We start from the raw sequence: 22699 nt of genomic DNA, 5'->3' as shown, positions 1-22699 counted from the left end.
AACACATTGGTTCTAGTTCATAACAAACGCTTTCATCCTGTACACCGAAAGGACGGTTGGTCTAACCACTGGTTTTTGCGGTCAATACAAGCTAAGTAAATGGACTTGATTCAACATAGTCGTTAGTTTGGTATAGTTGTCAGTACGGTTAAAATTAGCCAAAGCCCTCAAACCAAGAACGAATGTCCTTAACAATTTCATCAAATACTCTCTAGTTTCCATTCGAATTTAGTCTTGACGGGAGACTCAACTGAATCCAGCTAAATCCCCTGATTATAATGTTTTTTCTTCAACTGGATGTGCTACACCGGGTCGCCTCATGTTAGTACGATATTCGAGACATTGCAATACATGTATTGACCTAAGAGACTCCTTATAAGTTAGGCTGTCGAAGAATTTTCAGAGTAGTACATTCATTGATTATGCTTTTTGTAGACTTCCTCACTGATGGTGTAACACAATGGCTCTTGAATATTGGCTGCGAGCTTAATTTCACTTTGATGTTTAAGGGGAAAACTTTGTGAAAGTTTTAGGAAACTCCACTGGGGAAGAACTCTGAATAAATTTTCAAATATTTGTCGCAAATGGTATTACGTACTTTTTGTTGGATGTCAAATTTTCTTAAATTCCCTGAACTAACTCCTTCCCCCATTATTATTATTATTCCTATTATTACTTATTACCGATAGTAAGTAGTAGCGGTTGTAGCATTAGTAATATTTTACTGACGCCGCTAATCGTATGTTTGATTTGATGGGTCCAGTTGGTTTATCCTACCATTTTGGTCCCGTCGGCCAGTTACATTTCGAAAAACAAGTTTATTCCATCTCAAACCCATTTCTTATTTCTGAATTTAACCGTGGCTATCGTGAGTGTTCTCAAGATAAGTGTAAGCCGAGTGCGGTGTAAAAGGCTTGAACTGCTTCAAAATGACACCCCGTTTTATGGCCGCATTGTACTTTGACAAGCGTTAACTGAGTATAGGCGGTCCACACCTGTTTCCCCAAAATAAGACTTCCGGTCGTGATCCGTGAATTCAGCTGCTAAAGAGCGCCCCAACGATCGCATCACACGTGCACGTGACTTATCGGACTACACTCGTCTGACTGGCTGACAGCGTCTGTTTGTCACACCATCGCCTATTTTTCGCCAGCGTCTGTCGCGCCTGCGCACAAGTTTGGCACGCGTCGTTATCTGTGCTGTCTCGAATCTAGGTGACAGATCTAAGCGGTCACAGGAAATGACTGCTGAGTACACATCAGCGTTACCTTGAGTTGGCGGGTAAAGCGCCTATTAAGGATAATCTTTTCCCAAAAACTAAAAAATAAGAGCAATATGGCACTCGGTTTTTGTTTGGCTCTGATGGACCAGGGTGTTCAAAATGTAACGTTGACTATAATAGGTACCTTCGATGCTCTTCGTTAGAATAAGACTAATAACTAACCCTTCTGTGTGAAGAGCCTGTCCCACTTCTTGGGTGTGATGCCAGTGAATGCTGCTTGGTCTAATGGTTCCAGTCAACACTACATGTATCGTGAACCCGATCACTCCATGAGATCAAGTTTTGTGGCCCCAGCTGTCTAGCTCAGGAATTAACGCGGTAACATCAGGAACACCAAAGTGTTCGCAATCCTCAGAGGTGTAATCTAGATGGTTCGGCCCAACCGTCAACGAGTATCATTTGAGATTAACAGTACCTTTATAAAATTATGAAGCCGGTGAACTTTTCAGATGTTGTTTTCTGAAGGCACTTTCATAGATCACATGCGTCTCAACTCGCGAACCTTTACGTGTAACAGTCAAAAAGAGTGTTAAAAATCAGCGGAAACATCGACAGGCCAGATCAATTCCACCCAGGTTCGGTTATCGAACTCGGGCGAAATTTCGATGCGTCTCAGCGACACATGAATACGAGGCAAATTAATTGTCATTTGGTTGGATAAGTGAGTGTCAGCTTGCCAAGATAGGGAATTTACCATAATCAGCGGTCAGTCTGTGGGTAGCTAGTTAGACCGCCCATGGGGATACACACCAAAGGATGACAAGTGACAGCAGATTGCCTTCAGCGCCAGGGAAAAGTTCAAGCACACACGCTCTGGGTATGGGAAATTCGGTAACGAGTTCGGCATTTAGATACTTAGGACCGTTCCTCCTTCTTTATTGTCCATTCACTGAGGATCAAATAGAGTTCAAGGTGAGAAAAAACACAAAAAGTTAACCTATTTCCGAAAAGTGAATATATAACCTGAGTTGGTATCCAGACATGCTTACGGGTGCACCACTAGATTTTGACAACAAAGTTTGAAGGTCAGTCATCGAATGCACGTCTGTCACGTTTCAAAAAGATCCAATTTAGCCCTGTCATCCAATAGCTGAAGTCAGACTGACTTCCGTGAACGATGAGCAGTTAACTGCATTAAAGTGTGTGTCCCAAGTTTGTTTTACCTCGACCTCTGAGAGCGGACACACCCCTGCTTTCTACTGGAGACATAAAGTTCAAACTGTCCTCCTTAGTATGGTACCGTACCTGAGACACGTTAGCACCGCCAGATGTGCGTTCATCCGGTGATATAGCTCACAAGAACTAAATTGATCATGGAAGTCATNGAGAACCAGTGGTAACAGCTGTGACGATGTCCGCAGAACTCTAACCACAATGACCTACGAATAGATCCCCCATGCCGATGCAAGGAGCAGGGTTGTTTATTGTTTTCTGCAGGCAACCGAGTTAGCCTTGGCGAGCTAGTCAGATTCAAACATGTGGGCATGAGTCATGCGGGAAAATAAGTTTTCTGAAAGAGATGACGACGCCTATCTAACCGAGATTTTCCGTCTCGTGGCGTGCACAATATGAACTGGATAATTTTGTGAAATACATTCATTTGCAAATCAATTTGGTTTTCACGGGAGACTCAATTGAATCTCTCGTTTTTGCTGTCCTCCAGCTGAATGTGCTGCACACAGGCCGCCTCATTATTCATTTGGCACGATATTCGAGAGATTACAGTATATTTTCGTAAAGGAAACTACTCACAAGTTTGCTGAAAACTCTTCGACAGCCCACGACCATCTTAGTCCTCCTTGGGGTTCATCAGGTAGACAAAAACAGTGCAATTCGGGTTCAAGTAGATCATAATGTTGACGGAAACTCGGACACTGCGCCTACCCGATGAGCCCCAAGGTGAAAGAAACCGGTCGTGGGCTGTCGAAGGGTTTTCAGCAACCTTGCGAGTAGTTTCCTCCATAGATAATTTTGTGTTTAGTTGTAGGTGAGTGTGGGACTTGCGTTCATATCACTTTCGTTTGGACAGTCCCCTTCCTGTCTTGGCTTAATTTTTCTACTGAGCTGGCCCAAAGAAAACCTCCAGGCGAATTTTGGTTTCCTAACAGAATACATGCTGTGACAAGCGGTGTTTGTGATCAACAAATTTGTCGGAAGAATGTCTCTGCTGTGGTGCTACTGAAGCAAAACTCCCATTCATAGTCGTCGGAGAGGCCCAAGGTAATCGGTTCGTCACGGAAAGAAGTTCGGATCAGGATAGAAATAGTGGATCTCAGTTTCGTCAAAGCCGAGCTAATTTGACTTCCTGAAAACCTCGCAAACGAAAAAAGTCATCACCATGTCAAGGTCACACACAGAAAACAGCCGATTCGTGGGATACTAAGAAATGTTGATGATACACTGAATAAAACTGCAGTTGGCTGGGTGGCTGTCGATCAACTCGCCGAGCTTGGAAACTCGCTTGCAAGGGCCTCACAACGAACTGATTTCTTCTCCTCGAATAGTGACGAAAGATATGCAGGTCACTTGCCAAGCTCAGAAAACAGATCAACAGCCACCTGATCAGTTAGCAAGCAATGCACCCAAACTACCAACATTTGAACAATGCCAGTGATGGAAATTAATGCATTAGAATACATTATTATTAGTAAACTTATTTAACCATGAAATCTGCAGTATTCGTCAGAGGTGTTACGATGTAGGAAATCCCAAGTATCATGCAGAAACGAATTGCCATATTGCAACTTCATGCACTATGATCGTTGCATTTATCAGGCGCGTAGGTGTCTCTAGCATGAACAGGCATCATCATCATCATCATCATCATCATCATCATCATCATCATCGAAAGCATGGACACCATGACATCAGTGTTCAACACGGATGATTCGCTGCCGTATAACCATGACTTATTTGAAAGCCTTATTGTGAAGGAAAGAATAAAGGTGGGTGGTGCTAGCTCACTACAATCATTCCTGATGTGCCTACACCTCCAGGCACGCATTCAGGGATCTCGCAGGCCCCATCCTGGAAGGCGAGTAGCACCGACAGCATGCAAACATTTTGCAATCGCTTTCATACTCCTCTGCCAGGTCAAGGGTTGGTCACATCTACGCTTCCGCCACTCTGCATTGGGCGCAGAACACAGCACTCTCTTCGGCAAACGATGCTTCAGTATATGCAATACATGACCTCACCAACTCAGCTTCTAGCGCTGCATGTATTCATCAACGGCAGTTCCTGCTGCACAACCGAAAACTCGCTTTCTAATCGCCTCATTGCGGATTCTCCGATACCAACCCACATGAGCTATGATCCCGAGACAATTGTCGAACCCTGAAGACGTCTCAGTTCCGCTGCTCGAACAGGCCATGTCTTAGCCGTACGAGAAAATAACCCGTAATATGGCCTGATAAACACGTCCCTTGAGATTCAGTGACATACCGCCTTGACGCCACAGGCACTTCAAATTAGCAAACGAAACTCGAGCCTTCAGATTCGTGCATTGACCACATCTGTCAAACTACAAATGGAACTAATACAACGTCTAAAATGCGTGAAAGGCTCGGCAACTTCCTGCGCACTCCCTGGATTGAAAGTGGCGTGTCCAGTGACCGCATGTCCAGGAGCATGACCAAACACTTTGTGGATGAAAAGTGCATACCAAAGGACCTTGGTCAGTTCATCCAAACACCTGCGCCTTCACCTCCTCTTCTTAGACGAGAACGACATTCTCTGCATATTCCAGACCGACAAGGTTTTCGTCACAGGCTATGTGAACACCGGATTTTGGAGACCTTTGAGCGTTCGTTCCATTATTTCATCGATCACGAAATTAAACGGGAATGGAGAAAGTGAGCATCCATGACTAGCACCACTTTGTGTACGGAAGATTTTGGAGACCTCCGCATCCGGAAGTCTGAGAATACACAAACTTTCTTGATGGGTCTGCGTGTTGAGAAGAACATACCAGTCAACTGAGGCGGGCACAAGATATGAACTGACCCGCGATCCTGGTCGCGAAATCGACAGTGCACGAGTAGGGCTACGCTGGTCTGTTTTGGCCACACTAATCCATATGGGTCACGTGACTTTCTTGCTAAGACGAATTCGAATTCGCTTGGCTCATCATGAACACTGAAAATGTCTAGGCATGAAATTTCAATGTCACACCCACCTGTATAGAAGACAATATCTTTTTAACTGAGACACCGAAAAATGGAATCAAGGGGCAGTCCCGTTCATCAACCGAGCATGTTGCTTACGAATACTGGAATACCAAATGTTTTGTAGTAGTTTGATCTAAAGGCCAGTAGTGTCCTTTTAAATTCACGTCTTCTGTATGTTTTGCACGTCTACTGTTTTAACTCCGTTCGGTTTGGTCAGCTTAGGTGTTGGAACCCAAAGCGTGATCACATTCCACGCCATCGACCTTAGGCGGCTCAGACACAATTCGGTCGAACGTCGAGGACTGTGTTGTCATCAGATCCCACCTCGATTTGTATAACAGAAACTTTATCACTGGTCAAATCTAACTTAGTTATGATGCCGTTATCCCAGTGAATTGCTCATGTCACAACCACAGAAAGCGTGACACTGCGCGCCCCCGTCACTCGTTTAACCTGAGAATGGTCATAGCTGATAGGTCAGGTTTTTACCCAGACGCAGTTTTAGAGAAAAATGGGTTTTAGAGAAAAATGAGTTTCTAATCAACTGGAAAACGTTTGGCACCAACTGTGTAGTCATCGCTTTGATTGTGTACCAAACCTGTCTTGAAAATCGGGTTTCTTTTTGACTTTCCCTCATTCTGCTTTAGTGAGCATGGGTCATCATATTGAAGGGTTCGTGACTGTGTGAGAACCACACGATAACCGGTTGTGAGCTGTCGAAGAGTTTTCAGCAACCTTGTGAGTAGTTTTCTTTATGAAAATATACTGCGATATCTCGAAAATCGTGCCAACTGAATCATGAGGCGGCCTGTGTGCAGCACATTCAGTTGTAGAATATCATAAAAGAGAGATTCAGTTGAGCCTGTCGTGAAAACCGAATTGATTTGCAAATGAGTGCACTTCTCGAAAACAGTCCAATTCGGGTTCAAGTAGAACATAAAGTTGGCGGAAACTCGGGGATTGCGCCTACCTGGTGAGCCCCAAGAAGGGCGAAGCCGATCGTGGGCTGTCGAAGAGTTTTCGGCAACCTTGTGAGTAGTTTCCTTTAGGAAAATATACAACGATATCTCGAAAATCGTACCAACTGAAACATGAGGCGGCCTGTGTGCAGCACATTCAGCTGTAGAATATCATAAACGGGAGATTCAGTTGAGTCTCTCGTTTTGCAAAATGATTTGCAAATGAGTATATTTGTCGCAACACGATAACCTGTTAAAATTTGGTCAATAAATTCTAGTCAAGGACGAACCTCAACCACGAGTGCTTATTGGTTCCAACCAAACTACAGCTGCAATGTTCCAAATGACCTTGGAATTCGCTGTTTGAAAGCAGTTCGAAATAACATGATACATTGGTATGATACGTGCGAATTAAATACAAGCTATTTTACGGTTAGAGTAGTCCCTTATGTCCACAGGCAACAACAGAAACAGTTGAAACATCCCAAGATGAAAAGCCATTGAGTAACTTCTACACCCAGTTATACAGTTTGAAATATACCAGAATTTCAATACAATGTTTGGCCAAAACTGACCTCGAGGTTTCCTGAGGGTGAAGAGGAACACAGTGCTAGTTATAAAGAGTCTGGTTGGTAGAGGGCACCAGTAACAACGCCATCCACTCATGCTTTAAGGAACAATAAGAGTCTCAGAAAAAATAAATTTGTGTGGAATACAACAGGACACAAGATTAGTAAGCACTTTGTGATAAACACTCGTTTGAAAATTTATTGGGTGTCAAGGGAAGCCCTGAATGATTTCCACCATAAATCTCGAGTTCACAACGTTCATGAAAATTCTATTTCAATGGTTTATAACTTTAGAGAGGTAAAAGCATCATAGATTGCACTGATCCAATGTATTCGAAGCATGATCAAGTCATATTTTAGTGTGAGACCATCGTGAATTTCATATATTCATTTGGATCTTCAAAGCAGAGATGCGAACCGTTGTTTACCCAAACTGAACTGTTTCGAAAAACATGAATTAGCCTATTCTCTACCTATTTTCAGATGACCATGGTTTCACCAATTATGACAAATGTTTACCTTTCTACTGGTTACCTTTTACATGGATCAAGGTTTATAGTAACATGCATTCCTAACCCACATTGTCAACAAAGAGTGAGTTAAGTTGAGCGAAAAAATCGGTACTGTGAAACACTTCACACTATCAGTGCCGTGAGACACTTCACACTATCAGTCCAATAAACAAAGTGTAGAGTGAAGAGTGATGTGCCATATTTCACTCACTTCAAACTCTGTAACGAGACTTTGGAGTCCAGAAACTCCACAGGGGTTGGGTGAATTGGGGGAACCGCTGTCCAGTCGAAATTCCGAATATTTTCAGTGGCCAAATTGATGACAAAAATTTCCCGTTGTCCCTCTGCAGATACACTGTTTCACTAACTTTTCGGAATTTATTAAAAGTGGATTTGTCGCCTATGTGAAGTGCTTTCTGAGATTTCTTGTCTGGCAGCGGATAGCTTGATGTACCTTTTGAGTCAGGGCCGAGTTATACAACTTTGGCAGCTCGCCATCAAGTGAGTAGGGCCAAAACGAGTTTTGTTAGACGAGGAGCTGGGAACTATAACACAAGCTCTGGAAAACAGAGCGTCTGCCGTCGAAGGTTACGAATAGACTAAAATAGTCACTCGAACAAGTCAAAACCGACTTATATCTTTGTGTTACTGTCTACTAGTGCTCCAAAAACAAAGTGACATTCTAGACGTAAGGTTGCTGAAAATTCTTCGACAGTCCACGACCGGTTTCACCGTTCTTGGATCTCATCGGGTAGGCACAGTCCCCGAGTTTCCGTCAACCTTATGTGCTACTTGAACCCAAATTGGGCGATTCCGCTGGGTTCCAGGTGAGTCCCGCAAAACCAAATTTGTTTGCAAAGGTGTGTGTTTGGATAAAGTGTCTCTTCTTGATTCATCAGTGGTAGGCCACCGGTTTTTTTGCGCGCTCTCCACAAAGTTAATCGATCGGCCAAATGAACGCCTGAGACATAGAATAAGGGAGCGTTATCCGAAATCTCTCAGTATGGGGAAAGAGAAATCGCACAAAAGAGCGATTCTGAACATCGTAATGGAGACAGGCCATCGGGTTAAAACAATTCACTCACTTAGTACCGTTCGTCAGGCTTCTGATAACTGACGAGAAAAGTTGGCCAGTTAACACTAAAGGCAACCAAATCAATCACTATCAGACTACCGAATCTCACGCTGTATGCGCGAAAGGGACTGATTTAAGAAACTCGATTGAATTTGGACATCAATCAAGTAGCGAAGACAAAGCACCTTTCCTGTTACCTGACTACTATTCAATCTTTCAGTTGTCTGATTACTGACTTCTGTTCTCGTTCCGTTCTGTTTTCGTTCATATTTGTTCACTGATTTGCAACTGAAATTTGCCCGAAACATGCACTTTGTTGGACTCCATATGCTTTATAGAAATGGTGACATTAAACATTTCGGTTTTTAAAAAAAACCTACCTTCAAAGCAACAGTTATACTCCAGAGATTCAGTTCTCAAGTCCGAGCTAAGACACTGGCTACAGCCGCAAGTAATCTGACGAGGAAAACTTCACAAGACGTAGCAATTTCCATAAAAAACAACTCACAAGGTTGCTGAAAATTCTCCGACAGCCCATGACAGTTTTAACCCTGCTTGGGACTCGTCAGGTAGGCGAAGTCTCCGAGTTTCCGTCAAGCTTATGTTCTACTTGAACCCGAAGTGGACTGTTTTTGAGAAGTACACTCATTTGCAAATCATTCTGGTTTTCATGAGAGACTCAACTGAATCGCTGTTTATGACTTTCTACAACTGAGTGTGCTGCACACAGGCCACCTCGTGAAAACCAAATTGATTTGCAAATGAGTGTAGTTATCGAAAACAGTCTAATTTGGGTTCAAGTAGCACATAAGGTTGACGGAAACTCGGGGACTGCGCCTACTTGATGAGCCCCAAGAAGGGCGAAACCGGTCGTGAGTTGTCGAATAGTTTTTAGCAACCCTGTGAGTAGTTTCCTTTATTAAAATATACTGCGATATCTCGAATATCGTGCCAACTGAAACATAAGGCGACCTGTGTGCAGCACATTCAGTTGCAGAATATCACAAACGGAAGATTCAGTTGAGCCTCAGGTGAATAAAACAAATCGATTCGCAAATGAGTGTATTTCTCCAAGACGTAGCAATCTTATTGAAGTTCACAAGACGTAACCAATGATCCAACACATGGATCGTCTTTGGCAAACTAAGGGTGGGTTCGGAACGGAAGCATCATTCGTTTTACTTTCCCGGTTTCTTGACGTAGTACAAATAATACAAACTGTCTTCAGTGACACATATCTCCCTTTACGGTGACTAAAGGATGATTGATGATTTTGACCCGATAGATTCTCTCTTCTGGATTCCTTAGTTATTGGCGTAGCTCATCACTTTGTGGAAAGTTTCTAACTGGTTTCAACTGGTTTCCAATGACTTGCTGTTTCTGACTAAGATTTTCTTCTATTCTCACTAGTCTGTCGCACAGACTAGTCGATGCACAGAAGCACCCCTCTTTGGTTCAAGACAGACGTAAAAATGGCCTGTATGTGTGAACACCAGTGGGTGCATTTCGAAGACCTGCAAACTAACCGCAGAGTTAGAAAGTGCAGATTTCAACAAAAGCTCACAATGGTACTGCGTGCATGTTGAAACGCGTGAAGTAAAACGCAAAGGCCAGCAAACGCCGATGTGCCAAAAACAAGCTATTGACCATGGTCTTGGGCTCTTGCATGCAGTCAGTGAATAAAAGTCTCTTTACTTAAGTTTTCCTGATATTCAAGAAATACACTCATTTGAAAACCAATTTGGTTTTCACGAGAAACTCAACTGAATCTCTCGTTTATGATATTCTACAACTGAATGTGTTGCACACAGGGCGCCTCATGATTCAGTTGGCACGGTGTTCGAGATATCACAGTATATTTTCGTAAAGGAAACTACTCACAAGGTTGCCGAAGAGTTTTCAGCAACCTTGTGAGTAGTTTCTTCTACGAAAGTTTTCCTAGTATTATTATCTGTTTTTGAGCGTGTCAATCTTCTGAGAACGGGTCCCTGTTAGCCAATAATTCCACGAAGCCAATAATCTTTTATTATGACTACCCCCGATCGATTTCATGCTAAGATCAAGCAACTTGAAGTGAATGCTCGGGGATGCGTTCGCAGACCCATGAGTCTTCGTTAGAGAGAGGCGGTTTAATATTCACAAGGGATGCCTTGACAAAAGGGGTACGTAAACATACTTTGAAGTGTTATTCACTCTAAGTGGCTGGTCGAACTGCAGCTGTTTGAACGAATTCTTTCGACTGAAGCTACCGACGAAGTTATGAAAAGGTGGGAAAAAATTCAATAAGATCTCGTAGGCGGACAATTTTTCACCCCAAAACTTTATTATTTGATCCCTATTCTTAACCACAACAATCGTTTTAAAATATCCTATCCGGCTTCAGGAACATGTATCGTTCGACCCCGTCGATCCCTCAGAAGCACAAACTTAGGGTAAGCACGTGCGAACAAAAAGGAATCTTTCGTCAAGCGACAGGCATCAGATGGTATAATGCAACTGGGAAGTCTGGGAAACCCACCGATGGATAGGTAGGCAGCACTGGTATGTGAACCGAATAGGTGAATTCCGATACGGAAGGTTCCAAAGGACACGTCGGATTAGTGAACTCACACAAGCCCGGATTATCCAAGGGGAAGTAAATTGGAATATACTCTACGATTCCGTGGACAACAGCAGTTCCGTTGTCGATTGGCACCTCTGTGATGGGTAAAATGTAAGAAAACAAGGCTTAGACTAAATGAAAACGTGATGAGGTGATTGAAGATATTCAACGCAACGTCAAGACAACCAAACAATTAATGTACCAACAAAGTTGGCTAGGATGCTCACCATCCATCCTTTGTATACAGTTGAGCTTCACACGTGTGTCGTCACATCTATGCTATTGGTTCTTCCGCATCGACAGTGGTCAGTGCTTCTTTCTTTCATTTGTTCTGACTACTCACGAGTAGTACGACTAAACGAATATTAACGTCGTTTTGCCTCCCCGTCACTTCCCGGGTTCCCGCTCCCACTTGAGGTTTACTTTCTATCTAGTTACAAGGGTCAAAATTTTGTTGCCTGTCCTTCTTTGATTGCATTTGTTTTCAAATCCGCCTTTTCTCGAGTGTCTGTTGCAACAGAAAAGGTCGTCGCTCGGGGATCGGACTAGAAAAGCGTCAGGTATCAAACTAGTGGGGGCAAGCTCGCCTTCTCCGGCAGTTCTGTTTTTGTGTTACGGCATCTTACCCTATAGTACTTGTTGCACTTTGCTATGAACTGACCGTAGCGCGCATTCTGATTTGACACGTTGCGCGCGCTGCTTCGTCACTCTGTCGGCTAAAGACTTCAGTTATACTAAATTTATGCCAAATTCACCCGATACCCGTTTCGCAGACAGTTTTCGTTAGATCCCGAACGTACTGACCACCTTCTGCGCCATCATCTCCGTATATAGCCTTCCCGTATCTGTACGTTTCTGTATCATTTGGTATTTAAACGCTATCACTTTCAGAAAGCCCTGGTGCCCCATTGTCCCTTATTTGCTTCTACCGATTGTACGTTCTGCTTAATTCATAATGTCTGTTAACCCATTTCTTCATAGAACCACTTCTCAAGAGAGCACTGCCATCGTGCGTCGGTTCCTACTGCCTACCGAACACGAACGATGTGTAGTCCTGTAAGTTCCTTAACCGCCCGGATCTTACATATTTTGTACAGTACTGCTGAGGTCCGCTATGTGACTACCTCGGTGGACCAGTCACTGATTAATTTCAGATGCTCAAAACGGTGTGGAAATATGGTGCTGTTTAAGCATTGGGCTCAAGCACCCGAGTGTGAGGTGCGGTGAAAAAACCATAAAGTTGTCTCATCAGCTGAAGTTCCAACTTACAGTTTGAGAAAATTCCCGCAAGAAAGAATACAACACTTGATTGATGTCTGAGATTCCACGAAATAAATTATTCCGAACGATTTCTAAACGCCACACTCAACCCCAAACCTTGGAAACAAAACTGCTGTTGCCATGAGACCGTTTACATGACAGGACACATATGAACTACACTTGAGGATTAACTAGCTAAAATGGTTATCGGCAAGATTATTCAAACCTGTGTCCAACGGAGACGAGATAACTCAGCGGTTAGAGTGCGAGTTTGCTGACCGGAAGGTCCGTGGTTCGAACCCGACCACCACCTCTCGACTTCTCCTGTCTAAGCAACCTGACAGTATACCAGCCCTCCTGCTTCCTTCGGGTAGCACGGCAGTTAGGTACCGAAAGTGTATTACAGCGGAGCGATTCTTTCCGACGGGAGAAAGGAGAGACTTATCCGGTACTAAGGCCATGCACTCCAAAAGGAGTTGCATCCAAACTCTGTTCAGGACAGAGCACATACATGGTGGTACAGCGGAACAAAGAGTAAGGAACAGTTGTTACCCTCGTGAAATCGTATTACAGGAATTTTTGGAAGAAATACTCCCTAATAGCGAGAAAAAATAAAATGACATAACAATTTGGTGGACTATCGAACCGCACCTTAAACGCGTATCTGAAGCCACTGAAAACATAAAGAATCCTTGGAGCTCACAATCCAGATGCATTTCAGGTATTAATTTCAAGACCAAGGGACGTTATTAAAGATAATGATACATATTTCGTAGGGAAAGCTGAACAAAACTATCCAGATGAATGAAAGTACTTAGTGCAGGGCTAAGAAGAAGTGACCAACTACCAATGTAACGGCGGATACTACTGATGAGGTACGTTNCGTATTACAGGAACTTTTGGAAGAAATACTCCCTAATAGCGAGAAAAAATAAAATGACATAACAATTTGGTGGACTATCGAACCGCACCTTAAACGCGTATCTGAAGCCACTGAAAACATAAAGAATCCTTGGAGCTCACAATCCAGATGCATTTCAGGTATTAATTTCAAGACCAAGGGACGTTATTAAAGATAATGATACATATTTCGTAGGGAAAGCTGAACAAAACTATCCAGATGAATGAAAGTACTTAGTGCAGGGCTAAGAAGAAGTGACCAACTACCGATGTAACGGCGGATACTACTGATGAGGCACGTTAGTAGTATGTGGTTTTATCGCAACTCCGCCTAGCGTCTAGTGGAAGGGGGGGTTCATTACGGAACCTGTGAAACTGACTCTCAACATTCGTTTACAATTGCGTGTTAGTAAATGAATATCCACGAGCGTTCAAGAAAACGCATGAGGATGCTCCGTTTTTAAAAATAAGGTGCATTTGGGATGTCTCCTGTCCTGTCCAAGTTTGTAGTAGTCTAGTTGGTGCCTTCTAATAAACATCTCTGCGGCAAAGGACCTTCCTTCTTACACCAACAGTTTCCAAACAAGGAGATCAAATAGGGCCCACAGTTGGTTTAGGAATCGGGAAGATCATAGTGAAATGGAACCAAGACGTTCTGCTACAAGCACAATCAGCAGTTAGTAATCTACCGAGTTTGGGCACCACCAAAAGTAACGGGTTGCCGACTCTCAGAAGGACGGATCACGCGGCAACCACCAGAGTGACAACAAGACAAAGTTCGCTAGCGCGGAGTCACAGACTTTACTAATAGGCCATGTGGCTGTCGACCAATCAGAGAACGGGCCGATGAGTGCACCAATGAGATGCTCCGTCCTAACGGCCAATCATGACCAAAGGTCAGTCCCGGTCCTGGTCAATAAGCACAGGCACGACAAAGCCTAACACCCTAACGGTGACGCAGCACCAGTATTCGATACACTGCTCTATGACAACGTGAAATGCTTGCAGCCAAACCGTCCAGCTCATCGAACGGTTTAACAACCGGAAGAAAGAGAGACAAGTCAGGACCTGGAGATTACTTCAGACGGCGGATAAACACCTGTATTTTTCGTGACGCGGGAGCATGCAAAATGCACTTGTTCATGTGGTTGCTCCGAGACACTCCATTTGAGCATCTACTATCGGTAAGATGGCTCAGTGGCTAGAGCACGAATCCACTGACCGGATGGTTCATGTCCAAAAACGTGCACAGTACATACGAGTGAAAAACTATTCCATACTTACCAGTTACGAATCCAATGGTGATCTGTGTCATTTCATTTTTGTACAGAGTGCAAGGTCTAGTGTCACAGGGATTCACCTCCACACGTTTTACTCTACCAAGAACGGATCCTGGAAAAAAGACAGAGGCATGTTTACCGATGAAGCATGCATAATCAGACTGCTTTTCTCACTCGAAAGACAGACTCATTCCTGTCCAAGATCAGACTACTAGAATGAACAATGACAGAGCGAAGCAAGTTAAGGACTGCATCTTGTACACTGTCTGGCAGTGCGATTCCATTCCGAGAACCAGAAGACCTCCAAATTTTCTAAATACCATCTAGTGACCTATGGATCTACTATTGGTTATCGTCAAAAACTGATGAAGTCACGCAATTTTCCCCAGTTGCTTTTGAAAGAAGCCTTTGCGAAACATGGTTCACACCTCCTTGATTTCGCACCGGTAAATGTATAGTGAATTATTCTGCCCACCCGCTCCCGCCCGAGAACGGCCTTCAAATCGCGACCCGGGTGTGCTCAATTCCTACGAGTTATCAAGTAGGCTCTGTCTCTAAAGCCAAGGTAGATGAATGTTTTGATAACCCAAGCAGAGGAAAACACCAACAAATTCAGCTGATTGCGTCCAGTTTCAATCATCACCTGTGCAGTTGTTCGGCGATAGGAAAGTAAATTTCTCTTTTTGGAATGCGCTGAAGTAAATGAAAGGTGTGACACTGGAATAACACCAAAATATTGGCAGGGTCAGGGGTTTTCTCTGTTGATAATGATAGTTTTAAAAAAAACCGTCCGGCTGTAGCATCTTTTCGGTGCCTAACTGTCATGCCACCCAAGGGAAGCACGAGGGCTGGGATACTGCCAGGCTGCCCAAGCCTAGACGGGGGAAGTCGAGAGGCGGAGGTCGGGTTCAAACCAGGGACTTTCCGGTCAGTAAATTCGTGCTCGCTCCACTAAGCCAGCTCGCCTGGAGATAAATCCGAGAACATAGAACACCGAATTACAAACAAGAACAGAATGGTTTAAGGAAAGCCTCACAATATTTGTTTCAAACACTCACCCTGCACGAACCAATCGGACATCTGGGGATCTGGTGCATATCGCCTATAATGTAACGTTTAATTATGCATTTAAATGGATCCAACTAAGAAATTCACTTAAAGATCGAACATTTGGTTCTAGTTTCATTCGCCTGTCACCTGTGATTATTCTCTCTGAAAGAAAGAACTCTCTCCATGAGAACGCTTTCGTAGAGTTTCTGTTAAAAAAAGAGCAGGGCTTTGTTGTGACAAAAAAACCTAACCGCACCACATGCTTTTATTGATCCTGTTACTCGAGCGAGTCAAGTGAACATACTATTGACCCCGGGTCAAATCATGAATTGGTCTTGTCTCAAAAGTACTTCTGGAGACAAAACATAGAAAAGCGGCACGGAAGTGCACGTCCCAATATGATTTGGTAAGCAAGGGGATCACAATTAATCTTTTATTGAGGATCTGGGCCATCGTATGATATGTAAGATGACAAAGGACCTCGCAGAGTTGGGTAGCACTGGCCAGGTGGCTCACTAGCTAAGGTATGAGCTCAGTGACCGGAAAGTCCGTAGTTCGAACCGAACCTCGGCACTTCCAGCGCTCCTATCTAAGCCTGGGCAACCGGGCAGTATCTCAGCCGTTCTGCTTCCATTGGATGGCATGGCAGCTAGACACCGAAAGGGTGTCACATGCGAACGGTTATTATTTGTTTTGTATTGACGACGTCTGGTTAGAGACCCTATTTATGAGGTTCCATGTGGTGCCAACTTGGACTCTAGATGAATTTTGGCAGGCTTTATCTGGCCAAGTGATTACATTATACGATTTCAAGAGTTTGCTCCTTCTGACGTGTTTCTAAAGGGGGGTTAGGGATGGTTCCCAACCGATCATCCAGTTCCAACCAGCATACCTTTGTGAACATGCGGTAATTGCATTAGTCTACCTCGCAAAACATTACTTACAGTGACCTTTCGAATGATGATGTCAAGAGTACTTTTAATTGCGAAGACATTTGTCAACCAGCATACCTTTGTGAACATGCGGTAATTGCATTAGTCTACCTCGCAAAACATTACTTACAGTGACCTTTCGAATGATGATGTCAAGAGTACTTTTAATTGCGAAGGACATTTGTCATGTCCAGTACTTTTGAAAAAAAAACAACTCGAGTAAGTACATTCCGGGACTTTGGGTTATATCGCTCACAGCTGTTATCCTCTTCATCAAGCTGGACGTTTTACTTGAGAATACTTCGCCACCAGTCGACATGACAACATGACCCCGTATTAGATGAACGTTGCCTCATAGTCTGTCGCTACGCCGGCCGCGCTGAATAGTGCTGCGCTTTAATTTACACACTTTTTGTTGGCAAAAAATAACTTCAGGTTGTGATTTATCATTCAGATGGTTGGTACGGTTGACTGGCTTGGTGGACCGAAATTTGAGCCCTTTTTCTGATTTTCACTACTTACCTATCTGCTTCTCTCCCCCCCTGATCCGTCCGTCTGATATTCCTATCTACTTGGGTTGGCCGGGTATACTGGTGAACTTTTACTCGAAAGGGTGAGTAGATTTTGTCGATTTTTGAATGTTACTCGAGTATTTAGCGCAGTATTAATCTTCGAGAGGGTTTATTGCATCTCTTGAATTATATGTTGTATCTCTCGAATTATTATTCGTCAAGTTCGATGGAACCACGCAATCAAACAACCAACTGTGGTGGTAGGTCACCTATGTAAACAAAAAGTCTTGACTGAAAAACAGCAGCTCTCAGCACCTACACCCGATCAAGTTGTGGACCACAGTCCCTTAATGCCCTTTTATCACCGTGAGGCCCGGTCTGGATAGCCGCTTGATCGCCTGGTGCGCTTGGCCAAACCAGAAAAGCCAATGAATGTGCGAGCCAGGTGCTCTATCGATCACTGTCACGTACAAGCGGTCAAAAGTGATACTAAGAATACAACTCATCTGTCAAGGACGAGTGAAGAACAACCAATGAAATCTGTCTCAACGAGAAACGGTTATTCCATTGGCAGTTATGTAGTAGCGTTACGTTCGGAGCCGATCCTCCTAATAACCTCCAAACTAAGGAATGTACTGACTGGCAGCGTCATCGTAGTTCTCGAAGAAATCCTTTAAAACAACTTGTTGCCCTCGACGAAGTAAGTGATGGCCAGTGTACAACCTCAGTACCTAAATCAATGACCGACTGAAGATCCGTGGTTCGAACCCAACGTTTGGATCTCGACTGCTTCTGCCTAGACTTGGAGAACTTAGCAGTATCTCAACCCTCATGCTTCCTTCGATTGACGTGACAGCTAGGCACAAAGATGGTGTCATAGCTTGTTGCTATTACGTCACTATCACATCTTTCCTGTCAGAATACTAATTGCAGAATTGGCATAAACGCTTTCCTACGAAGCTCCAACACATACAATAAGGAAGAGCATGTTCAAAATGGTCCCTCCCAGAATACATTCACACTCATATTCACATGTTCACAAAGTCAAGACCCACTAACAAGGTTCATCTTTGTGGTAGATCGTATTAGTTTAGCGGTCGATCTGTCTGTGGCAATATGGTTAACTTCCATGCAATGGGTGTTTACTATGTGCTTTCATTTCGAGGCCTGGTGTCTGTTTATAAAGACATTCGAGTCTTTTGAGCTCTTTCGAAAGCGTTTTTCTGTCGACAGAGGGCTAGGAATTATCAGGCATTCGGATGAAATCAGAATTGGTATCTTCATCTGACAAGCTCTGGTGCCTAAAGAGGGCTTCTTCAATATGGACAGGAGAAATGTGGCTTCAAAGTGAAGAGTGTTCAGCATCTGCCGAAAAGTACATTTTCAAGAGTTTACGGCTTTTTAGTGACAGGAAACTTTCGCATCGGCAACCTCCATCTGCATTAATAAAGTAAATAAAGAATAAATCCTCCAGCTGCAACACCCTTCTGTTGCTTAGCTGCCCAAAGGAAGCACGAGGGCTGCGATAGTGCCAGGTTGCCTAAGTCTAGACAGGGGAAGTCGAGAGGCAGAGGTCGGGCTTGAACCGCGGACCCTCCAGTCAGTAAATTTGCTCTCTAACCACTTCAGCCATCTCGCCATCTGGATTAATTTCTGTCAATTCGAATATACGCAGAGCCTCATTGAACATAGTCTCAAATCATGGCAGAATAAAGAATGGACCCACTTACAAATCCAATATGAAAAGTCGAGAGTCGAAATTACGATGAGGAATATGTACAGTGACTTCCTTGGTCAGATAGACCAGAAGGGACGTAACACTTGGCTCAAGTAGGCTAAGTGTACTACACAAAGAACTGGATCTTTTATATAGTGCAGCAATTTTTACGATAGCGGATATATCTAGCTGGCGCCCAGAACTACGTGTGTAGCGTTGGAATAAGCTGGATTCTTACCGATATTGGAACTGCCTTAGCTTATCATGTTCTTATCGTAGTTGAAAGTACATTCTTTAGTACATGGTTTTAGTCGCCTTCGGGTTTATCGAGTTTAACGCAGCTTCGGGTAGGAGAATAATTGCATCTTGAAGGTAAAAGTACTTCCGGAGATATTTGTAATTGGCCTGAAGGGCGTAGTTATACCCGTAGTTGTACAGCACTGAAAATTCGCGCGTGGGCTATCGGAGAGTTTCCAGCAACCATGTGAGTAGTTTCCTTTATAAAAACATACTGCGATATCTCGAATATCGTGCCAACTGAATCATGAGGCGGCCTGTGTACAGCACATTCAGTTGTAGGATATCACAAGCGAGAGATTCAGTTGAGTCTCTCGTGAAAACCAAAATGATCTGCAAAGAGTGTATTTCTCGAAAACAGTCCAATTTGGGTTCAAGTAGGACATAAGGTTGATGGAAACTCGGGGACTGCGCCTACCTGATGAGCCCGAACTGGAAGGGCAAAACCTGTCATGGGCTGTTGAAGAGCTTTCCTCAACCTTGTGAGTAGTTTCCTTCATGTGGGCATATGTTGTTTATCGAATTACCTTTACGTTAGGTCCAATAACCAGATCCCACGTTGCTGTAAACACAGTCTTTTCATGTCACTCTTCTTTCTCAGATTGTCTTTGAATAGCTGGAACTCCCCTTTGATCTCGCCGGATGTGCAAATCCCTATGGAACCAAGTGCTAACCAGGAGAAACCAAGAGTAACAAAAGACGTTCTAGCAGTATCATGTCTAGGAGGCGCAATTCGATTAGACGGATTGTGTACTCCCCCATCTGTCTCACGACGAACCAGTGCCCCGACGATTACGGCACCCAAGCAAACTTACAACGCTATACAGACATGGGAGCCACTAGAAATGAGAATACACCACTGACGTTAGTTAGAACGTCTTAGGAAGTTATCTTTGATTCAAGATCTATAAGGCTCATTCGCAGCTGCGGTCAAGTTTATATGAAAGGGAGGATTGAAAGCCTACTTGAAGCATTCGTTATGTACAAGTTTCTTCCACGTGTGTATTGCTGTCCATCTGACTGACTGACCCCAAACACTGTATGAATATGCCGAGCCACGTCGATTCAATATATAGCAAGAATCACGCACCCGTAATTGAAAGGAAACAATTGAATACGTTGGGTGGGCACTTCTTTAAAACGTTGATCACTGGGCGGACTATACACCTCGAAGGTTCCAAAGTACACCTAAGCTTTGTGTTCTATCTGTCCTACCCCACGTAACCGGACATTGTTTACCATTCTACCTCGGAATGAACTTGTGTGTTCGTTGTGTCACTTCGTGCCACACGCATATTAGGACTGAGAAATGAGTTCGAAAGTGAACTTTTTAAGCACTTGTTGTATCCACTCGTTATCGCTGTCTAGGTCAGCACAAGTCGGTAGCCGTCGGGACTGTCGAGATCGTAATAAGAGGACCGAAATACACATTCAACCAATCTCACGGCCGCTTCAATTTTCCTACCTGTCGAAATCACCCCAGCCTGAGTCAGTACAAGGTCAGTTACATTCCGCTCTGGAATTTCGGCTTGTCGACAACGCCGAGTAACTCTAACCAGACAGCAATGACAACTGCCCTAAATGAGATCACCCAATCAGTCAGTAATGCCCAGAACTTCATGAAAACTGATGCTAATACCCGCGAAAACTTGCATTTGGATAGTGTTCAACTGCCCAATGTACCAGATCCATCACGCTTGAGAATGGACTAACGTAGCATTAACGAAAATTACCTTACCAGCTCTACTACCAAATGGGGTCTTGTTAAGCGTCCGTCACTTCCTGATTCAAGAGTGTGTCACTCCGTTCTTCTATACCGAAACATTTATTCTGATACCGGATAGTACTACTTTTATGGAAGTGATGACCTCTGACGCTGGATGTCCGTTGTCGAGAGTGAAAGGTAGTTAAATTCGATTTTTGTTGCTTAGTCAAGCAATGTGAATCAACCTGATCTCAAAACAAATGAATGCAACCAGTTATCGGGTCACCGTAACCATTGGAGTTCTATCATGAAATTGGGGCAGTTAAAGACAAAAATACTGACTCCGTTGTATATTTTTCAAAATTCGCACGCCTTATCATCGGGTCACCGTAACCATTGGAGTTCTATCATGAAATTGGGGCAGTTAAAGACAAAAATACTGACTCCGTTGTATATTTTTCAAAATTCGCCACGCCTTATCCATCATCTGTCTTAACACGCCAAAAAGGATGCCACCGAAACTCGATTCTCTTACTAAACGGACCGATCAATAAAGCGATTACGAACACTGGAGATAAGAAGATTTCACCTCACCCTACATGATACAGAGCACCCTGAATGATAACCATTCGACCTTGGAAACTCACCACAGTCCTTGAATACTGTTCGTACTATTCGATGTCCTTCAGTTAGCTGTAACAGTGTAATAAGTGGTATAGCCAAATACAGCATGTTTTTTCAACGAACATGGACTCTGATTCCTCTAGTTCAGTTCAGATTCCAGTTTTATAACAACCGCGAACAATACTAGTATCGTTTACCAAAGCTGCTCAAAGTTCGGGGTGAAGTTCTTTCACGTGACCAGTTGTGCATCTTTCCATTCAGCTTGTCCCAACGTCAGCCAGGCAGACTCCGAAAAACTCAGATATGGGTGTTTGTTGTTGACGGAATTCACGTGTTCATTCGGAATCTCAGAGTGAGCAAACAGAGGCAGAGACAACGCCCGATCGCCTACGTACTGAAATGCACTCTGTGATTAGTTTCAACCGATGAAAGATTCGCAAATTTTCTATTTGAAATGAACCGTCAACCTGCTACATGTGCGACGAGGGATCCCCAATGGAACTTCAGTTAGGTCTCCCGCCATCACAAACTGGGTCTTTGGGAATGAGTATTGCTCGCCACATTCGTCCAAATACGGCTCAAGAAAATTAGGGAACTAGACCCATCTGGTGGATCTCAAGAACAAAACCGGTGATGGACTATCCAGAGTTTTCACGGGCCTTGTAATAGGTTCCAAAGTATTTGGAAAAACAACGGTTCCAGTTAGCCGCAACCTTTCACTGAGAGAAAACCACCATTTGTATCTATGACGGTGGGTGAAATGATTAAACGGTCATTCTGATTTTTACGACAACATCGCCGTTCGCTAAAACCTCTCTGACCGGATAGTTATGGAGCGCAGCAACGGGATTGCTTCACGAGAAAAGGATAAATCCTAACAACTTTTATGCGATTGGTTACTGACTTGTCTCAGGTTCACTGGAAAATCAACATTTCCAGCAACTTTTCACACCCGACTAGAAAATGTTTAGGCAATTTTTTTTAAAATATTTAGTGTGAAACCTAATAAGTGAACAGGGAATGCCTTGTTCTTAAAGTAGTACCACACGGACCATGTGAAAGTTCATAGATCTTCAATCTCGGTGGTGGGAGCCAAATCCAGCTGTAGCACCCTTTCGGTGCCTAACTGCCATGCCACCCGAAGGAAGCACGAGGCCTGGGATAGTGCCAGGTTGCCCAAGCCTAGAAAGGGGAAGTTGAGAGGCAAAGATCAGGTTCGAACCACGGACCTTCCGGTCAGTAAATTCGCGCCCT

The 22699-nt window shown here is 43.7% G+C and overlaps 1 protein-coding gene across 1 annotated transcript; it reads right to left on the bottom strand.

The window, feature by feature from the left end:
- Window positions 1-5053: 5053 nt before the first annotated feature.
- Window positions 5054-21553, bottom strand: T265_09279 (hypothetical protein; the record flags this gene model as incomplete). Its single annotated transcript, XM_009175307.1, is given in 9 exon segments — window positions 5054-5230; window positions 6018-6201; window positions 6244-6518; window positions 6533-6660; window positions 9408-9538; window positions 10743-10906; window positions 11085-11263; window positions 14613-14720; window positions 21469-21553. The coding sequence occupies 9 exon segments, from the start codon at window positions 21551-21553 to the stop codon at window positions 5054-5056; spliced, it is 1431 nt and encodes a 476-aa protein (XP_009173571.1).
- Window positions 21554-22699: the final 1146 nt, after the last annotated feature.

The sequence above is a fragment of the Opisthorchis viverrini genome (genome assembly GCF_000715545.1).
Source record: "Opisthorchis viverrini unplaced genomic scaffold opera_v5_263, whole genome shotgun sequence".
Lineage (NCBI taxonomy): Eukaryota > Metazoa > Platyhelminthes > Trematoda > Opisthorchiida > Opisthorchiidae > Opisthorchis > Opisthorchis viverrini.
This window is presented reverse-complemented; position numbering and strand designations above follow the sequence as displayed.